Source organism: Micropterus dolomieu, linkage group LG07 (genome assembly GCF_021292245.1).
Source record: "Micropterus dolomieu isolate WLL.071019.BEF.003 ecotype Adirondacks linkage group LG07, ASM2129224v1, whole genome shotgun sequence".
Taxonomy (NCBI): domain Eukaryota; kingdom Metazoa; phylum Chordata; class Actinopteri; order Centrarchiformes; family Centrarchidae; genus Micropterus; species Micropterus dolomieu.
This window is the reverse complement of record NC_060156.1, coordinates 26,956,626-26,977,509: the sequence shown is the minus strand read 5'-3', so window position 1 is coordinate 26,977,509 and position 20,884 is coordinate 26,956,626. Positions and strand designations below refer to the sequence as shown.

At 40.9% G+C, this 20,884-nt stretch overlaps 1 protein-coding gene across 7 annotated transcripts; it reads left to right on the top strand.

Annotated features, from left to right (window-relative positions):
• Positions 1-258: 258 nt before the first annotated feature.
• Positions 259-20,541, top strand: ddx3xa (DEAD-box helicase 3 X-linked a). Of its 7 annotated transcripts, XM_046053094.1 has the most exons (21): positions 259-434; positions 519-592; positions 1,465-1,516; positions 1,966-2,016; positions 2,704-2,763; positions 6,413-6,586; positions 6,842-6,977; positions 7,404-7,508; positions 7,721-7,820; positions 7,941-8,076; positions 8,163-8,260; positions 8,345-8,443; positions 8,549-8,709; positions 8,807-8,951; positions 11,168-11,312; positions 11,623-11,673; positions 13,478-13,659; positions 15,757-15,874; positions 15,969-16,122; positions 16,880-17,001; positions 17,402-20,541. In XM_046053094.1, exons 2-21 carry the CDS (start codon positions 548-550, stop codon positions 17,485-17,487), a joined length of 2,220 nt encoding a protein of 739 aa, XP_045909050.1. In that variant the 5' UTR covers positions 259-434; positions 519-547; the 3' UTR covers positions 17,488-20,541. The 7 variants fall into 7 exon arrangements, with proteins under 7 accessions (XP_045909050.1, XP_045909053.1, XP_045909052.1 ...); XM_046053097.1 differs by having other exon boundaries at positions 260-592; positions 6,413-6,520; XM_046053096.1 differs by lacking the exon at positions 2,704-2,763 and having other exon boundaries at positions 260-592.
• Positions 20,542-20,884: the final 343 nt, after the last annotated feature.

Below are 20,884 nucleotides of genomic sequence, written 5' to 3'. Positions count from 1 at the left end.
TTATAATAACAATCTAAACCTGTCAGTCGCAAAAAAATAAGCACTTTAGAGGACATACTTTGACAGGACGCAATTGCCCGCAAGGACCACATTGTGAAACGCTATGCTAATGACGCATTACTTGGTTCCACACACCAGACGTAATGATTGGTTTCATGTGTCGAATTCCCCTGACCCCTCCCCCTCTCTCTGAAGTATCGCGATATGTTAACACACTGCTGGTTTTGGGGGTTACAGAAGAGATATCTCGCGCTACCTGCGCACTCTACGTCTCATTCCGCCACGGTCAAGCCAACTGGGAAGGGGTTTCTGTTCAACAGTAATCATTTCATTTGGAAACTATATTTATACGAAAAACTTCGTTTTATTTATTTAAAGTAAACGTAATCGTCTAGTTAACTTTCTAGGTAACCGTTGGCCGAAGGTCGTAATTTGTAAGTTACAGGGAAAAAAGAAGCTAATTTAACGTTAACAGCATAGCCGGTGTCGTGCTAACAAAGAAAATCCTTTCTCTTCAGAAATAATCTCCTAATACTCCTCTTTAGTTATGAGTCATGTGGTCGTTGATAATCCACACGGTCTAGAGCAGCAGGTGAGTACTTTAAGCTGGTTACTTTTTGTAGTTTTTTCCTTTAAAAATGTGGTTATTTTCCGTTACGCACATGCAGTTTCGACAGAGAAAGAAGGGGGCTTCGTTAGCTCCGTCGCTATGTTAGCCTTCAGCTAAGCTAACGCTGCGGCTGGTCAAAATGGAGGTGGTGTCGCTGTAGAGAAGATTGTGATGGCGGAGCTCGCCACTACGGACTAAACTAGCGCCGTTTTTAGGGCTGTATTTCCGTTTAAAATGCAACAGTCGTCTTAAATTCTACTTAATATAATATGTAATTAACCTCTGGTGTGGTGTTTGAATTAAAGGCAGTTTACAAGGTTGGCTTAAGGTTTACGACCCGGCCGGTATCCTACTAACTTAGCCCGGCTAATGTCGGGCCTTCTCAACCTGAAACGTGGCGCAGAAGAAAATGTTGAACAGCCGGGTTTTTAGCCACCATTTATGTTTTTTAAAAGTAATGGTCTCTACTTACTAAGTCGTTCAGTCTGTATTTATTACGAGAAGCTACTTAGCTACAAGTATGAATTCACACTATTTCGCGTTTTTGTCTTTAAATGGTATTAGTAATGTTATCTGAGTATTTGATCAGAGATTAGATGGTCGTGCCATTTCGATAATTAGTTTCATCAAAGCCAAAAAAGGGGATTTGTAGTCTTTTGAATTATAGGTTCAGCCTGATATGCAAACCCAATTGAAACTATTTTGTGTGTGTAATCAAATATTTCAAGTGGGGGGATTGCTAAAGGTGTTTAGACATTTTATTGTTTTACCCTCTATTGTTTGTAGTTTCACACTCATTGTGTATGCTCATCTGATTTATGAAGTTTCTTAAACATTTCCCTCTTTCTTTATAGCTTGCTGTCCTAGACTTGAACTCTGCTGACGGGCAAGGCGGAGGAACTGGCAGTAAGTAATAAAGCAGATTTAACTTAAAAGATGTAGTGATTACCAGTTTTAAGCCTTATGTCAATACAATTTGGCACCGTTGTATTGAATAAATTCAAGTTACTAATGGAAACAAAAACTGTTAAGATACGATTCCTTTATTAGTCCCTTGTAGGGGATATTTGTGTTGGCCCAGAGGATTGTAAAGAACAAAAATACAATTAAAGTAAAATCAATAGCTTTCATACATAGCTGGATAAATAATGTACACACTTTATAGCATCAATGTATAATTAACATTCAACGTAGGAGTAGACGTAGGACTTGTTATAATGAAATCCACTTGAACACAAGGCTTTGCTTTAAGTGAAGCTTCTTGTGTGCAAAACTAAGTTGGTAAGCAATTCAAATCTTAATGAGTCCTTAGCTGTATGTGGCATGTGACCCTTTTGTTTTTTCTCTCCACCTAGGGCGTTACATTCCACCTCACTTGAGAAACAAAGATGCTCCTCCTAAAAATGGTGAGTTTACTTCCAACACCCCCCCCCCCAAGCCGTAGTCAGACCATCAACATAGGGCTGGCTTGGTGGTTTCAATGTTAAAAAGCCCCATCAGAGCATGGTAAAAGCAAGTACAATTGAGAAACATAGCACATTGATCTTGACCAGTCGAGACAAAGATGAATGGTTCTGCAGTGTTTCTGCTGCTTCAGACCATGGGAGTTTTGAGGACATTCTTTTCTTACTAGTGCACAGAATGCCATGTCGAGTTGTCTTTTTTTGGTGTCTGTGCATGAATAAAGTAAGGCAAGTAGCACTGTTAGTTACCTCAGGGCACTTTTTATGTAGGGCAAATCTAGCTAGACCCTACTCTTTAAAGTATAAGTGGGGCAAATTTGAAGACTATTTTCTTAAGTAGTTTGTCAATGTTTATTCTTGTCTCCCATGTGAACAAGAGTGCTAGCTGTTGAATGCTCTGAAAAGGGAATTGTAGTAGGTGTTAAAGTGTTGACATCTATGGACTACTGGTGTTCTGTGTCTTTTTTTTTTTTAATCATCTGTACTTGTTTAGCCTCTTAAAGGCTTTAAATCAAGACATGTAATGCCTGACGTACTCATTCAAGTACTTTTGAAAAGATCTTGGAATCATGGTACCGTGTCATTGCACACTTGACGTTTTTCTCGTTTTACTGTTTTCTTATTCCACAGCAGGAAATGCTTATTCCGCTGGTAGACAGTGCGGTTATTCAGTGGCACCAGTAACCCTCTGTAAGTCCCTTCTGTCTGCTTTCGCTGAGGGCAACCTGCATTTTTAGATGCATGAAATAGCCATTTTACACACCAGCAAAGCCAGTGCAAAAGGAGGAGAGGGTTAGAGCTACACACCTCACAGTAAAACTTAATAATGGGCTCATGATTAATTGATGTGCTTCTCTCTGCTGCTATGCTTGCAGCCAAAATAAGAAATATTAAAGGTAAAGGACAATTTGTTTAAAGCATAAACTTGTTGGGGTAATGCTTTCCCTTACTGTAGTGAGATGGCTCTTTAATCTATTTGAGCATATGATAAATGCATTAAAATATATTTTTCCCCACTCTGTATTCAAGCCCATATCACCTGCAATGTCCCCCAAGCTGCTTCTAAGCAATTCCTACAGCCATGGCAGGCCGAGTGTCAGCAAAGGCACAGAGATAACTATACATCAGGATGGGATGACTGTAATATTGGTAACTATTAGTGTATAGTCAAGCCCAACACTCATACTGCATGAGCCAGTAATTATGGGTGAGTCCTTTTTATAGCCTGCTTCCCTACCTTTGCTCAGGTTACCCAAGACTGGCCTCTCAAGAGCTTGCCTTTTACCATGCCTTCAGTGGGGGTTGGCGAAACAGATGTGGTATATCTTGTCCTCTATCTGCATGCCATGCCATCAACGTGTTGGTAGAGTTTTAGTGTATATAGCTGAACACGGGCCATAAACGGTGTGCCCTTGCTTTGTCATGGTCACTTGACAAAAGCAGCAGAAATCTGGGTCCAACAGCGTTTGTCAAAGCTTGCAAAGGAAGCTGCTTATGATGCATGGTGCCTTAATGACTGTGCACTGCATCACTAGTGTGGCTGTTGTACTAATGAGACCATATCGGCTGTGAAAGAATTATTTAAGACATACACTTTTTTGCGTTCTCCAACTGTTTATATCCTTTAACCTCTTTCAGTCTGTCAAGAAATAAAAGTATGGATTGCCAAGAAACTGAGCTTTACATTGCTGCCTTGGCCTAATTCAATCACCCACTCATTATTAATCACAAGTCTCGAAGTTCATTCTTTTTTTAGTTCTTTATAGACCGTGTAGCCATTTGTCTGCCTGCGGCAAACTGAAAAGTAAGTGGGATTATTGAAAACAGAGCTGCATACAGGCTTTTGTTCCAACTACTGGCAGCTGCAGGTGATGGCTTTGATTAGTTAGTTCCCTATTAGGTGGAGTTAAAATAACCATTGAAATCTTCCTGTGTAGTCGGTGGTTGAATGAAACCCCTCCTCTGCACACTATTTGAATACTCCTGATGTCTGTCTGAAAGGGATGTTTGTTTCTGCTGGGTTGTTTCAAAGTAGTGCTCATTAGGTGCAGTGAATAGACCAACTGACAGACATCTTTAGCTTGTCTGCATTTAATGTGCAGACTATCCATGCTCAGTTTTATCCTAAGTGTAGTTCTGGGATATAAAACTGCGTTTACGTTAAGTATAAGAGGACTCATGCCAGCATGTAGTCTCTGAAGTCGAGCAGGCTCTAGTTGATGCACCCCCTTGTGGGGGGCTCAATACACACCTGAAATGTGAGACTGTGCTAGGGGGCATATTCTCCTTTTCCAAACAGTATTGGATTCAACAGACTACTGAAAGCTCCCACTTATAAGGTTTGAAAACATTTTTACCTGTCAGCCATAAACGTATTTTGGCATTGGTGTCTCAATTAGGCTGTGATATTACTGCATGGTCTACCTTGCAATGTTTGCAGAGTGCATGTGCATTGTTTTTGTCTGATACCAGCCTGAGTGACTAAATTCTACCAGAAATTCGGATCCTGTATGTTGTGAGCCGCCACACTGCACATGTTTAAAGTAAAGCTCAAAACTGTTTTGTAAACATTTGGACTCGACAGTGAGTGTCTCTCCACATCTGAACTGGAAGTTATTACTTTCATGCCGCCCTTGATTGCATTGCAGCTCTGAGAGTTCCCAAATACTCCATGATGCACATGTGTTCCTAAATGACACTTTTTAGGCGCATACAAAGAAACTTAGGAGCACAGTGAAAAATGTAACAGTTTAACTATTTATTATACACATTTATACAATGTGTTTGCTTTTTCTCCTTGTGTTCAAATATGGTATGAAACCATTGGAAAACTGCAAGTGAAGACCCTTGTACATTGTACCATGTACATCTGCCTTAATATTTTGTTAAAGGTTTTTAAAAATATTGAAACAGATGTTTTGAAATTTTAGGCATACACCAGCACCCACCCACACAACCCACACCTAATGTAAACAACACTACTGGGCACTATTACAATAACTTCAGTAAATCAGAAAAGGGGGAATGTGTTAAGTAATTCTGCTTTGAATTGACAGAGTAGCCTCTGCGTAGCCCCGGACACTACGCTGTAGCCTGACGTGCACCTCCTACTCTCGAGAGCACACTGGCATACCTCCAGTTTTGAGTGTATTAGTGTAATAATATAACATTAGATTAAAATTATACTGCTAGCATGTTAAAATATAAATTTAATTTTACTATATGTAGGCTATTGTCATTGTATGTAATGTATGTATCTATAAAGCCCACCACTAGTGTAAAATTACCACGAAGCAACCCGCTCACCGGGAACACTCTGTGCTCCTGAGGCTAGGTGGCTTTTTTTCCCAACTCATTTGACAGCTTTGCATCGCGTCCTGCACGCTACTACGGGCGGGATGTTTTGACTGATTAGCGGTGCGGCGGGCAGTGTGGGGGATCATTGTAGGTTGTAGTTATGGTAGTTACTCGCACATTGTGCTTGTAAATTTTTCCGGTTCGCACGCATCGTTTTTTTTTTTTTTTTTTTTTTTTTTTTTTTAGGGGCATATGCCAGCAAAATGGTCGCACTGTAGAGCCCTAAATCTTCCATCCAATGGTTACCCTTTTTAGCTTGATTTAGAAAATATTAGACGGTCTGAATTTAATCACTCAGATTGGGTATCCAAGTCAAAATACTTGTGGCACCATTTACTTGTCAAAGCTACAGGCTGATGTACAGCACACAGATCGCGTGTGAAGCATTTACAAGGCATTCCCCTTGTGCTTACTTAAAGGGGGCATCATGATGGAAGCAGCATTATGGCAATCATAAGTCAGTTACCCCTCCCTCCACTCAGCTGCCCAAAGTTGGGCAGATTGTTGTGGTAAATGTCTCATGCAGGCAGAATCGGGGCTCAGTAGGTCTCTGGGTAAAGAGGAGTCATTCTACCCAAATGATGTGAATAGTCAGTGAATTATTTTTTTTATCTAAAACCTTTTGATTTCTCTGCATCTATTCACTTGTGCAGGTGTAGAACTTGCTTTGCATTGTTTGCCTACTTTCTCATAATGGACATTAACTTGACCTGTGATAGCCTTTTTTCTGCTAATCATGCTTTTCTGATAATTATGCAAGCTTTCACCCCAGGTTCTGGTCTGCATCCCATCTTTCAGTAAATTTGGCGAAACAATAGGTGAAAACTTGAGGAGAGACTCATGGCTAGTAAGGACTCCTTTGAGTACAGCCAAATGTGTACTTGCTTACTGACACAAATGAGTTAACATGTGCAGCATTTATTTGCGCTTCCTCACACGGCTCTTTTTATTCTGGTTTTTCTTTTCATTGCCTTCAATGAAGACTCACCTGGATGGGACGGCGGACGCAGCAATGGATTCGTGAATGGTTACCATGACAACCGCACAAATGGTGGCTTTGGAGGGCGAGGACCCCCTCGCAATGATAGAGGTGGGCGTGGCGCCTACCGTGGTAACAGGGGTGGAGGCTCGTTTAATCAACCATTACAAAATGCAGGTGGGGACATGGCAACCCTGACATGCTTTGAAGTCTAATTGTAGAGCGACAGTGTAGTTAAAGTTGAAAACTCGACCCCCCCCACCCCTCCAGTTGTTACTATATCAGAAGCTTAGTCTGCATATGCATAAAGGATTTGCAGTAAATTTAAGTTAAATTAATATTACTGATAGCGCTTTGCTTTAAGGGAAAGATTACGCTCCACTTCTGGAAAGAGGGGTGACGTCTGACTGCCTTGTTATCTGTTGGTTACAGGCATGGGCAGTTTTGACAACAAAGATGGCAACTGGGGAGGAACTCAAAGGGATGCTGCCTATAACAGCTTTGGGGGCCGTTCTGATAGGTCCAAGACTGGCTTCTTCAATGACCGTGGGGCAGGTTCAAGAGGAAGGTGTGTAAAATTGTTGCATGTTATAAATTTGTTTTAATGTGATTTCTTAATGTTTTATAATATCTTAAATTTTACAAAAATGCTTAAAATATAACCTGGATCAGACTGAAGTACCTTTTTTGTAATTGACACAGAATTTCCAATGCTTTATTTGTATTTAAAATTGCTTGTTTACCAGAGGGGATAGATCTAGCAAAGATGCTGGAGGTCTTCCAGCTTGTAGTAAAACCCTGCTGGCAGAGGGCACCTTTTTTATAACCTGTTTTAAGATAGTTTCATACCGTGTAAGTACAGCTATTGACTTTAACGTAGAGTTATAACCCTGCATGTTGTATAGTTTGCTTCTATGTTTTCACTTTGAGTAAAAGATCTTGACTGTGCAGCGCTGTGTAGGCCTTGCTTTAAAAGTCTGTGAATTATATACAGATATGAACGTGGAGGCTTTGCTGGTGGAGGAAACAGCCGCTGGCAGGAGGACTCCAGAGAAGAAGACTGGTCCAAGCCCACTGCTCCCAATGAGCGCCTGGAACAGTAAGACAGACTTTTCTCACGTATAGGGCTGAACAATTAATCTAAACGTTTGAAACAAATCGCAATATGGCCAATTGCAAAATCCAAATGTGGCCCAACATTGCATCATACAAATCACTTTGTAAAGGCAATGTTTTTTTGCAAATGTTTCAGCCTTATTCACAAATAGCTATCAACCATCTTGTTAAACATTTGCAAACGTTGTTTTCTAGTGAGTTGTTCTCCGGAGGCAACACTGGAATAAACTTTGAGAAATATGACGATATTCCCGTGGAGGCCACTGGCAGCAACTGCCCACCTCACATCGAAAGCGTAAGTCTATACTAAGCAATGATGCCTATTCTTATAGGTGTTATAATGTCCATCCTGTGTCTACATGGATGCATTTGAAAAAGGTTTCTTATACTGATGCAATGACTGGTTGTTCTGTAGTTCCATGATGTGGACATGGGGGAGATCATCATGGGGAACATTGCCTTGAGTCGCTACACTCGTCCCACTCCAGTCCAGAAGTATGCTATCCCCATCATCAAGTCCAAGAGAGACCTGATGGCTTGTGCCCAGACTGGTGAGTATTTATCTATGCGTTTGGCTCCATGGTTTTTATAATTTAGTTTTAGGTTATTTAACTGTATTCATGATTCCTGCTTTCAGGCTCTGGTAAGACTGCTGCTTTCTTGCTGCCAGTGCTGAGTCAGATCTTTACAGAAGGTCCAGGAGATGCTCTGCAGGCCTCCAAAAACAACGGACAGGTATGAGGGGAATGACAAATCCACAATAATCAAACTCATCCTGCATTACCATTTAACTCGTTCTGGTAAACATTTCATTCTCAGGACAATGGAAGGTATGGTCGCCGTAAGCAGTATCCAATGTCCCTGGTGCTGGCTCCCACCAGAGAACTGGCTTTACAGATCTATGAAGAAGCAAGGAAGGTGAGCTACAATCCACACAGCTCACTGTCTGACACCATCATATTGTTTACCTGATCATTGAATGTATCTTGGAACTCAATTGTTCTCTTCTTTCCTTCGTTCTAGGTTGCCTATCGCTCCCGTGTGCGTCCCTGCGTGGTGTACGGCGGTGCTGATATTGGTCAGCAGATCAGGGAGTTGGAGAGAGGCTGTCACCTGCTGGTGGCCACACCAGGACGTCTGGTTGATATGATGGAAAGGGGCAAGATTGGCCTGGACTACTGCAAGTCAGTATTGCTCAAGGATTCCTACTGGGGGATGTTTTTATTTATTTGACTCTAAATCTTTATTGTGGTGTCTTCTAATTATGATGTGTCTCTACAGCTACTTGATCCTGGATGAGGCTGACCGCATGTTGGACATGGGTTTTGAGCCACAGATCAGACGCATTGTGGAGCAAGATACAATGCCGCCTAAAGGTGTCCGTCAGACCATGATGTTCAGTGCCACCTTCCCCAAGGAAATTCAGGTAATTGCCTATAGGAGCCCCCTCCCCCTGTTCTTCCTGCCATTGTTAAAGTTGGGAACCACTATTGAAAGCATGTTAACATTTGAACCAAATCAGGATGTGCTTTGTGCAAAGTCCCATCAGTGTATGCATTTTTATCAGAAGCTAAGGGGTTTCTTTTCTAACCTTGTCTTAGACCTGCTGGTTTGGGTCACTGTCCTTCAAAAAAATAACCATAGCCAGTTGGAGTGAATTGTTTGACTGTGTGCAATAAAATTGCAGGCATAAATCTAGTAGAACCTACCAAGGTGCCAGGCAGTAGATTTAAAAACTATTTTCCCTGCTACTATCAGCCTTCTGAACAGTAGGTCTGCAGCTCTAGATTATCTTAGTAATTGAGTATTCTATTGATTATTCCCTTGATTTATTGAGTAATCGGGAAAAAATACTTTTGCTTGGTGCCGTAACATTATCGGGATCAGCAGGGTAATTCGCATCACTGTACAACCCAAACTCGCGGACTAACAGTCGGAGAACAATAACAAATGCATGCCCTGGGATTCTCACGTATTTTTCTGTTCTCACCCAGTATCCTCCCATTAAATGTTCCCCTGTAAATCTCCCGTATCTTTAACCTTAATATCAAATAAAAATCTGCAGCCGTATTTAAAGTGTTGGCTGCTCTCTCCTCTGGTAAAACCGGTGGTCTTGGTATTTCGGCGGTCTGCAGTAGTCACGTGGAGTGGCAGTAGGTCTGTGTAAAAGATGTAGACTGTGCTTCTTGCACAAGGATTAAATGAAAAATAACCCACTGAAATGATATAAGGCCTATAGCCTGTAAACCATATGAAACTATAATGAATATAGTAACTAGAAGTAATAACGATATACTAACAGTATAATATGGAATTAACATTGTACTTTTATTTAAATGTCCCTTATTGTCAAATGTCACTGACAGTTATGACTCACTCTGGATCGCTAAAGCCCACAGAACCTGAGCTTTCCAGAACAAAAAGCGGCTACTTCAGAGTTTATCATCAACTCAGGATGTCAATTTATAAAGATGCGGTTTGTTTTTGTAGTTAATTCCACAGGAAGGCTGTATTAAGCTATAAGACGTTTACATTAACCAGGCAAAGGCTGCTATGGTTTAAGTCTCTAAGACAGAGGGAGTGGAATTTGTTGCCCATGTTTCCTGGCAATAAAATAAACAGTTATTTCATGATACTTATCTGTTAATTTTCATACTTAATACACTGTTTTCAGGACAAATTGAATATACTGTAACGCTACATGATAAATAAAAGGTAATCGGTATCGGCCGATACTGCTTTCTGCAATCTTTCAGCTTGAAATGACTTCTTCGCCCCTTGCTATTTTCTATCTTCCTCCATTTTGCAATCTGTGCCATCAAAGCACATCTTCACTTGGCCTCACGTAAGTGAAGCATGTTTCGCGTAACAATGGGCAAGGGCTGAACGATGAATCGTTTTTTAAATCAAAATTGTGATTTGAAAGAAAGCGGGTTAGCTAATTGTGAAGTCAGCGATTAAATTGTAGGTTAATTATACAGCGCCTCTGACCTGTTTTTAAACAGTCATGCAGTTACAAATTCATTCCGTTGTTGTCCTTGTGTGACAGACTTGCTAACCAATCACAAGTGCCATGCGCCTCCTGTTACGGTCCTACTTACCAATCAGAGCTGGCACAGGGTGTGTACATTTTACAACAAAAGAACTGGAAGAAAACATTTTAATGGCCAAACAAAGGCTGCGGATGTGCCGCAGCCTTTGTTTGGCGTCAGCTCACATTGAAGTGTTTCAGCAGCGTTGTTAACATGTTCTTAATTTGTCATTTTGTGTGCTTATACAGCTCTCTGAGAGCCCGTCCCATTCCGCTCTGTGCAGGCTAAAGTTACATATCCACATGGAGCATTTCAGAATAAGAGCATTTTGCTTATTTGTTCAATTGTTATGGTTAAGTAGCTACGTATTTAAATTGTCTTTTGTTTGGTCTGTTTTAACTGTTGTTGATGTACAATCTCTGCTAAAGGCGTTTATTATTTACCCTATTCTCTATGCCGACATGATTATGATGGTGCTGTTTGCAAAGGTTTCCCTTTAAATAAATCAAAACACTTCCACCATAAATTGATGCCGGAAAGGTCCAAATTGGAACAGGAAAAATCACCATTCATTGGAAATTAAAGCACTGACCAGTTTGCATGCCTTTAGATCCTGGCTCGTGACTTCCTGGAGGACTACATTTTCTTGGCAGTGGGACGTGTTGGTTCCACTTCAGAGAACATCACCCAGAAGGTGGTCTGGGTAGAGGACAACGACAAGAGGTCCTTCCTCCTCGACCTGCTTAACGCCACAGGTGAGAAATGCATACACATTAAAGAAAATGTTGTCCTCCCCTAGGGCACGTTGGGCTCTAACCCATCATCCTGTGTTTTGTCAGTCTTCCCCATATCAGGCTAATTTTGACTTTGCTACATCTTTGCTAACACATGTGGTTCATTTATAGCCAGACCTTGCAGTGAAAGATAAAAATATCAAAAAAAGGGGTGAGCAGGCACTGAAATCGCTTGGCTTGTTTTAAAGGGGTATACTTATGATGACATAAAGCTGTTATATCTGTGTGCTGAGCAGCCTTACATTTACTGGCCGGTTTGGTTTTATCTCAGTTATTCCCAGTGAGGTTCAGGAAAATGTGACAGAGGCCCCAGAGAAACCTGGTAAGTATAAACATATCATAACTTCACTCTGACCCACAAGCCAGAAACATCATATCCCCACAGCTCATCCTGTCCCTCCCCAGCTGACATGCTGCCTCAGTTTTGTTTTTTCTTTTCCAGTAAGAGCTTGTTGGAACGATAAGATTTGCCTTGCACGATGTAGAGTGAAATTGCAGAATTTGAGTCAATAGTACAATCTCTCTCTGCACTGAAAGGGGCGTTCTTTTTTTAGCATAGTGTTCAGTGTGTTATCAACACCGGGTCACTAAGGTCAGCTGGCTCAACATGTTGGCTGGCTGTCATAGAAGGCTCTCTGTTTCCACAAGGCAAGTGGCGGTGGCAGATTTAATGGCCCCAACATATTACTCCAGTGTACAGACTGTTTCTGTTTAGACCACTTAAACTCTGAAAGCGATAACGAATACTTTGAGTCATCTCTTGCAATTACTGGCCTAGTAATGTAGAAGTCCTGTTTTGTAACTTCAGTTTACCTCCAAAAGAAATCTACAGGCATGGCAGTTGGTACAGCCACTGCCACCATAAAAAGCAAACCAATGTGTAATTTGTCATGGACAGGCTTGTTAAAGCATGCACTCGGCAGTTATTAACCACAGTAAAGCAGTTCGGGGGAAGGGGTTGGTACCACTGGACAATCTAGCTTGTCTGATTTATCTTAAAAGTACTCACAGGCTGTAGTAGTAGTATGGAGAGACGGGGGCTTTGATGGATGTTTAATAAAATGTTTTCCCCTGACTGGTGCCAGAGTGCAGAAACATTTGCAGGGTTGGTTACAACTGTCCTACCCCAACTACCCCTCAGCCATTTTTACCGTCCCAAGCTTTTATCTTTTTAAATCAATAATTGTCTAAACTGCTGATCCGGGCATATATTTATGGATCAGTATAGCTGCTTGAAATGACGGCCAGGCTGTTTTGTGAGCGTTGGGCTCCATAATTTGTAATCAAATTCTCTCCTAGATTCACTGATCTGTCAAAATACACACTTGGTGAGCTCAGATGCCAACAAATCTGTTATCTATCTTTTTACAAAGATCAGTGTGACAAACATTCAGCTTGCAGCTTCTCATTTTCATTTCCGGATGGTTAACATATGTGTTGTAAATTAACATTAATCCAGTGAGTAACTTGACTGGAAACTGGCCAACATTAATTGTTGTTGCTGACCTTGGGTTTGTGAGCTCCCTGTGAGCCAGTGTCTGCACTGAGCCAAAGACATGTTGTAGAAGAAGGATCACTCTGTAATGCCACTGTACAACCGCGAGTGAGAAGTCTGTTCTCCCAACAGTGATCAATCTTCTCAAGCATAAAAAAAATAGGTGTGATATTAGTTAGGCTACAACTGTTTGTTTATTTTCAGTGTTTCAGATCCATAGTTGGACGGACAGACAGTTGGCAGAAAGTTTTAAAGGACTCTGATGGGTGAAACCTTAGTTTAAACAAAGTTATTCAGGACATCTTCAGTATGCAGAAACCTAAAGCCAAGGTTGACAGTTAATGGTTATCAGTGAAATTTAAAGCTTTTTTTTTTAATGCAACCCCTGTATCCATGTCTAAGTGGTCATTTTGTTTGTTCTTTTACATCATGATCTTGCAATTGCCCCCCCCCTTTTTTTTTAGTGACAATTTAAGTTCCTGCTCCCATCCTTTTTTTTTTTTTTTTTTGTAAAAAAAAAAAAATCCATCCATAGCCTTGTTCCCAGTTTTCTTTCCCCCCTTTCATGCTATTCATTCTGCTCTCCTCCCTTTGTCCCGTCCCTTTTTTTTACTATTTCCCACCTACACAGGCAAAGAATCGTTGACTCTGGTGTTTGTGGAAACAAAGAAGGGAGCCGACGCTCTAGAGGACTTCCTTTACCACGAGGGTTATGCCTGCACCAGCATCCACGGAGATCGATCCCAGAGAGACAGAGAAGAAGCTCTGAACCACTTCCGGTCTGGACGCTGCCCCATCTTAGTGGCTACAGCTGTAAGTAATCTTTGCTCTTACTCCTACATTAAGCTTTCACCTGAGCTTAAACCATAGACTGTAAATAAGAGGTGGATATAGTCAACATGAGGCACCTGTTGGTTTGTAGACCACATTTTGAAGTGTTTGGCCTTTTGGCTGTCGCCAGCTTGTGTGTTTTTGGTTTTTTTGGGTTTTTTCTTTTTAAACCAGGATTCTAATTTTGACGGGCTTAAAACAAAATAGACAGCTTATTTCTAAAGCTTTTTCAGTGCCGCTGGTTAAATGTACACAATGCAGCCTCCCCTGCTCTCTGGTCTATTTCCTATGTCAATATAATTTTGTCAGTCAATACACTATTCTTGGTCAAAACATCATTAAGCAAAAACTAAAATAGTTGAATAAACTAAGTGTGTAAAGGTGGTCGCTTTCCTCCGATTTCATGTGTTTGATGTACCATCTTAAGTTTAGAAAAAAGTCTTACAATGTTAACATCAGCGTTGGTGTCAATGCTTGTTTACAGTTTTAATTCTTCTCTTATATCAGGGATTTGCCGTAATTTGTCATAACGCTATGAACTGTGGGCAATTCCCTCAGCCAAAGTCTGCAGAAATGCGGACTTACAAAAAGGGTCTAAAAAGGGCTCAATGTCAGAGCCCTTGCGGGAACACACCTTTGAGGGTGGAGATTGGGCTTGAGACCATAAACTCAATAGGAAAGTGACTGAGGTAAAAAAAAAAATGAGCTGAGAAGTAGCCTCCTTTTCTCAGACTTGTATACAATCACACTACTTTGTGCAGTCAATGGATTCGCCCCCTGCTGGCTGTTAGAGAGAATGCAGGTTTAAAAAGCATTACGCTTCCATGTAAGGATACACAACAAAGGTTTACATGCTGAAGCCCATCACACCAAACGGATTCAGATGAGTAAAAACAAAGTGAACATTAGAAAAGCTGGAGAAACGCAAAGAAAGTCACGTTAGCTCGCTGGCAACGCCGAGCAGTTGCTAATGTTACCCGGTGCAAAGTTGTATTGCTTTCCACATTACTTCACCAACTAACGCGATCCATATAACTATCCTGTGTACCACTGGTATTATGTCAGTGTTTCATTTGGTCTGCAAGAAATTAAGTAATGGTAAAAATCAAAAGTGGATTTGTTTACTAACCTACAGTGATGCAGGCAGGGCAGCCAGCTAACGCTACTTTAACTCGGACCTTCCACTGTTTGCTTGTTTACTAACGTTCAATTTAGATTTAGTGTGGTATTTCCAATACTCCGGTATACGGCTTCTCCACCTCTAGGTCGGTGTAACTATTCAGTTCAACCTCAAGCTGATAAAAATATGACTAAAGTTGCAGTGGGAGTTTACCTGAGTTTCCAGCATGTTGTGTGAAGCTCTCACTCTGCCTTTTTTCGGGAGTACTGTACCAGTGTCTCACTGCGCTGAAAGTGTCAGAGCCGTTGTTGATCTGCCTCTGAGCCGAGAATGTTTAAGTAACGGAGCCTGAACGTGTCTGTGTGAAAAGCCACAGCCTGCATGCAGGAGTTTCTGCGTTTAGTGCAGGATTTCTGTATGAAAGTGGTTGTGGTTTGGATTATGCTTGCTCATGAGTTCAAGCCAGCACGCGTGCGAGTACACACCTGGTTGCAATCTTAAAACCACACCGCTAGTGGCTGCTGAAAACTACATAATGCCCCTTTTAAGATCTGATTTGAGGGGTTTGTGAAAGATTTTTGTTCATTGAGCTAATTTTAAGATACTTAAGAGAATTATTGCAATAATGATTGTAGCCTCTGATTTTAATGGTTTGTGCCTGGAGAGAAATTTTACAGTATTATAACTTCGAATGAGCCAGATACATTTTTGATCCAGGTTTGCAAATGACCTGACAAGTTGAAAGGGTGACATTAAAGGCTTGTTTCACTATTCGATTTTGAAAAGACCCTGTAGGAAACCAGGCCAACTGGGTCACGGAGCTGTGTGGTTTTGGCTGAACTGGTGAACACTGGAACATTTTTATCAGTTGTTGCTAATGAACTTTAGTTTTATTAGTTTGGCCAGTTGTCTTGTCAGAACGTTATATTTAAACACTGTCCTCCAACCTACTTTCCCAGGTGGCTGCTAGAGGTCTGGACATCAGCAATGTGAAGCACGTCATTAACTTTGATTTGCCCAGTGACATTGAGGAATACGTTCACCGTATTGGCCGTACGGGACGTGTGGGCAACCTCGGTATGAACTTTGTTTTCTTTTACCCAAATTTAAAATAACCCTTTATGTATTTTAATGACTCTATATAATCATACTCTTGCTCTGTTTTGTGCAGGTCTGGCCACGTCGTTCTTTAACGACAAAAACAGCAACATAACCAAAGATTTGCTGGACATTTTGGTGGAGGCCAAGCAGGAGGTTCCCTCCTGGCTTGAAAGCCTGGCCTACGAGCACCAGCACAAGAGCAGCACCCGGGGGCGCTCTAAGAGGTAATTGTCGCACACGTAACAATTTTTTTATTAAGCACATACACAAATATCAGATGGAAGCCAGGGCCATACGAAATTCCAAGTGGGCATGGTTTTTTCCGCTTTTACAACCTGCGTCTTTAGTAGTTGTAGTCCTTACTTCTATTGGCAACATTTCACTAACTAGCTGAATAGAATTTGGGAAAACATATGTGCTCTTGAACAAATGCTAAGTTAAACAATGTCGTATCCATCGGAGTGACTGAGTGACTGGCATTTTTTGAAAATAAAATGAAAGTGAATAGACCCAATTTGTTAAATCTGTCGGTGAGTACAGACAGGTGACAAATTAAATGAAAACACCTGAATTAATGTTAACATAATGAATTCAGAAGATTTCACACAGGTGCACTGTGCAGGAGATAATTAAGCATTTAAAGCACATTTGTGCTTTGTGTTAATAAAAAATAAATAGATTACCAAGCAGGTATCTTTGGTATGTGGATGGCTGAAAAATATACAGATGAAGTACATCGAAACACTATAAAAATAACACCAAATGAGGAAATAATTTTTGGGAGAATGTTCATCCTTCCTGTAGCGTTTCATGTTCTGGTGCCACATGGCGGACAAACGCGTTACTAAAGACACTTTAACTTGTCACCTGTCGGTATAGGGCACATGGCAGCTGAAGCAAAGTATTGTGGGTCATTCTCATCTTTAATTTGTAGTCGTCAGAAAATGTGTGCCTAACGTCTAACAAACTATTCTTGTCCAGGTTCTCTGGTGGTTTCGGAGCTAGAGACTACCGTCAGACGCCAGGTGGCGCCGGGAGCTTCAGTAACAGCCGTGGAGGGCGCAGCACAGGAGGCCATGGAGGAAGTCGTGGCTTTGGTGGAGGTAAGGAAATTTCCCCAGCCTTTACCTGTGCTTTGCTTTATTTTCAACTTAAAACCATCAACATTTCTATGTAGAACACTGCAAAGTCAGTTTACAAATGGCTCTCTTTATTTCATACAAAAACACCTGCCAAGCTGTTATCCTTTCTCCGATTATGCGCGTTTGGGTGACCTGATGAGGAGCATAATTTTTAATCTTTGAAACAATAGAAAAATCACCTTGCTTGTCCATAACAATAAAAATAATACCAATCAACTATTAAGGCTTCAACAGGTGGTATTTTCTGCAAGGTACTGAATTAAGGGCACCGGTTGTAAGTTTTTAAACGATACCTAGCCCTACCGTCAATTAAGTTTAAATGAATTTTCTGTTTCTGACGTCTGACCTTGTCTTTCAACAGGTGGCTTTGGTGGCAACTTCTACAGCAATGACGGCTATGGAGGAAATTACAGCCACTCTGGAAGTGTGGATTGGTGGGGCAACTAGTCACCATAGGAGTAGGTTGCAATGCCAACCCAATGGAAACCACATGTTAACTTAAGCCAGACCATAACAACCCTCCCGGTGTAGCTTCACTGACACACAGTACATTACCCACCCTGGTTCTCTGCCATTCGCTTCTCTTAAAAAAGGAAGTGCAGCACGACGCAAAGGAAAGTCACCAGCACGTGCAACGCACCGGGGACCGCAGAGATTCGCACACCTCAGAGTGAGCATGGACGCTGACATGCATTGTCCGATAGCAACTTCGGACTTTCATTCTTAAAATTTTTTTTGTTCTTTTTGTGGAAAAAACCCCCAATTGAATAACCTGAGGATCATTTATATGTTAATGTACTGTGCCTTTTTGGAATTTAAACAGGAAATCTTATGTTATCTTCATTTAACTTGATGAACATGGCCAAGAGCTCTAAATTTGATTTTACTTGTTTTTTGTTTGGTGAAATATATATATATATTAGAAAGGTAAAATAAGCTTGGACTTAATCAAACCTTGGCAAATACTGGGGTATTGTGGCTCTGAGTCATGATTCCATTTGAACTAAAAATTTATTGCAGCAACATCATGTAGCCTTTTCTATATAGTCAAACAGCTAATGGAGCCGTTGGTGTTTGTGTCAATACAAACTGGCCCACTCTGTGAAGCAACCGTATTTTAATCCTTAAGGACAAAGTTACACTTGATTTTTCTTTTTCTTTCTTTGCTCACTCTATCCTGGACAGGCTCCTTTTTATGGATACGATGGTCTTTTGAAATAGCCATTCCTATTGTAATCTTAAGAAACACGGACGTCATTAAGCTCAGTGCCAACAGTTGCTGAGGTTTAAACAAGAATAATCACTGCTGGAACTTGTTACTCCACATTATTCAATTGACTTGACAGTGTTATGGCAGCTAGTATGTTACAAAGTGCTAGCTACATTAAGTGGGCGGTGTTTTTTGTTTATTTTTACTTGAGACATTTTTGGTGCAGGTGTGTGCGAAATTGAAAAACTGGGATCAGTTTTTTCGATTTTTGAATTGTTTCTTCTACAAACATGTATCAACAACAAAAAATGCCTGCCATCTTGAAAGTGAAGTTCAAAATGGCCGCATAAAGGACCACAGCATCGGGAGGGCATAGCGTGGTGTTAGTGTTTACCGAATCGACCGGCAACCATGAGGCCCAGATGGTATTCTACGCTTGCAAGTGTTTTGTTTTTTGGTCAAGGAGGGAGGGACACGTGAACTTGAGTCGCAGGCTTAACTTAATTACAAACGTTTTCTCTTTTCAAGCTGCGTTGGAGGCATGGGTCATCTTTAAGAGACAGGCATGTGAATGATCACCTGAGGTTTATCAATCGAACAGCGAGGAAACTCAGCATAGTAGAGCAGCGCTCCGACCACTGGGGTTGGGGGGGAGGGGGACGAGGGGCACGGTTCTTCGGTGCACCACCGTCAACAGTGGCTTTGGTTTCCATTGCTGCGTAGTAAATGGAGGTGGCCAAAGATGAGTGTCAACTTCCTTATGGAACATTAAAGTACTGTCAGGTCCTCTGAGAGTTAATCTGCTCAGACGTGTATAAAAAAATAAATATCTGTGGCTTCATAAAGCCAGAGCAGGCTTTTCCTCTCAAAGAGGAGCAGCCATCGAGAGGAGGAGAGATGGGACGTTTCACCTCAAAATTCTCCGTTTTCTCATCGGGTGTGTTGTGCCTTGAAACCTTTTTTTTATTTTAAGAAATTGAACTAAAGCGGATGCACTGACAGTGTTTTGAACTTGATTGAATGGTGCTACTTGATTTAGGTGTGTAGGCCCTTGTACGTCGTGCCCATCGAGTTTTACAAAAAGGTTCTTTTATTGCACATCTAGAGTTTTATATAGATGTCTTGGATATGTGTGTCCTTAAGCTTCCAAATATTGTGTGTGAGGAGATAGTGGAAAATAAAAACGCAGCTTGTTTACAAAGGGGAAGGGTTCTCAACGTTTAAACCAGGATTTATTTGGGACCAGGGGATTTAGCAGTCGGGGGAATTTAGCCATTTGCACAGATTTCTAGATTCTACTTTTGCTGCTAGTTTTGTGTAATTTATTAAGCATTTTTGACAAATATTTATTTTTGTAAGCCTCAAAGTGATTCTTTGAAAGTTTCAGAAACTTGACCAAAAGACAGTACAAAAAACACTGGCACTTGAATGTTGAATGTCACCTGTATGCGTGAAATTTATATATTTCGGGGTAGTGTGAGCTTTTTAATGTTTAAGATACATTGGACTCAGTAAATAATATCCACAGCTGTTTCAGGGCCTCCTCAGGGCTGGTCATCTCTATTAGATTAAACTGATTGGTCACCAAAATTTGAAATGGAATGAACAAACATGCCAAGGTTTGGAATATAGCTGTCAAATGAGCAAATAAATTTCCTAAGCATATCAGTGCAGAAGTGTTCAGATTCTCCAATTGTGTGCATTATTGATTCTTTACTCTAATTTGACCTGATTATTTTTCTCCAGTGAATGTCTGGCACATGGCAATCCTTAAAGAAACAAACATGTGGTTTATTCTCATTGTTGTATTTGCAGAAATTACTCTTCGAGTTCTCCTTGAATGTGGACCGGGTCTGTAGCATTTTATTCTGAAGGCAGCTGTTGGTGCAGTTTTGGGATGAACAGGATTGTTTCTGTGCACATTTTTGCAATGCAGAACTCGAGACTTGTTCCACATTCTCTTGAGAACCCTAGAGATCTTTAGACGTAGACTTTGCTTTCTGTATTAGCTTCTAGGCTACTGCACTGCATGGGAAACACTCAGCTGTGCAATTGTATGATTTTACCAAAATAAAATGTTTGAATGCAAAAAGTATCCGGGAAAATCAAGCATGTTTCATGAAGACTTGTTTACTGTAGCTGTGCAGACAAGACCTGTAGCAAGCAGCCTGTTGCCTTGTGTGGACACAAGGCATATGGGTAGCAAAACTAAATTTGGTGTAGATGGATGAGCGTCATTTCTTTTGAAGAGGAAAAACAAAGTATATATAAATATTTCCTTTATAAATTCACATGTGTCAATTGTGTTATTTATCCCACACCGGTGTTAGGAAGAGGTTTAGGGCTACGTGTTAACTTTGTTTTCACAAAAGTTCTTCACATGTGGCCCTAAATCCCCTTCTCTAGGGTGTAACTGTTAGACCCTTCTCCAAAAAAGGTGACATCTATCTGGTTGGTATTTATTTTTTCTCTCCCTGCCAGTATTTTCACAACTGACTGGTTAGTACTGATTTCTGCAACAATTTATTAGTCTGCTTGGTAGCATCCAATTTATTCCTACACGTTTCCAGCTTGTCCTCCCTCAACTGGTTCGTACAGTCTCCTGACACCTAGTTTCTGTTAGTAATTTCACTA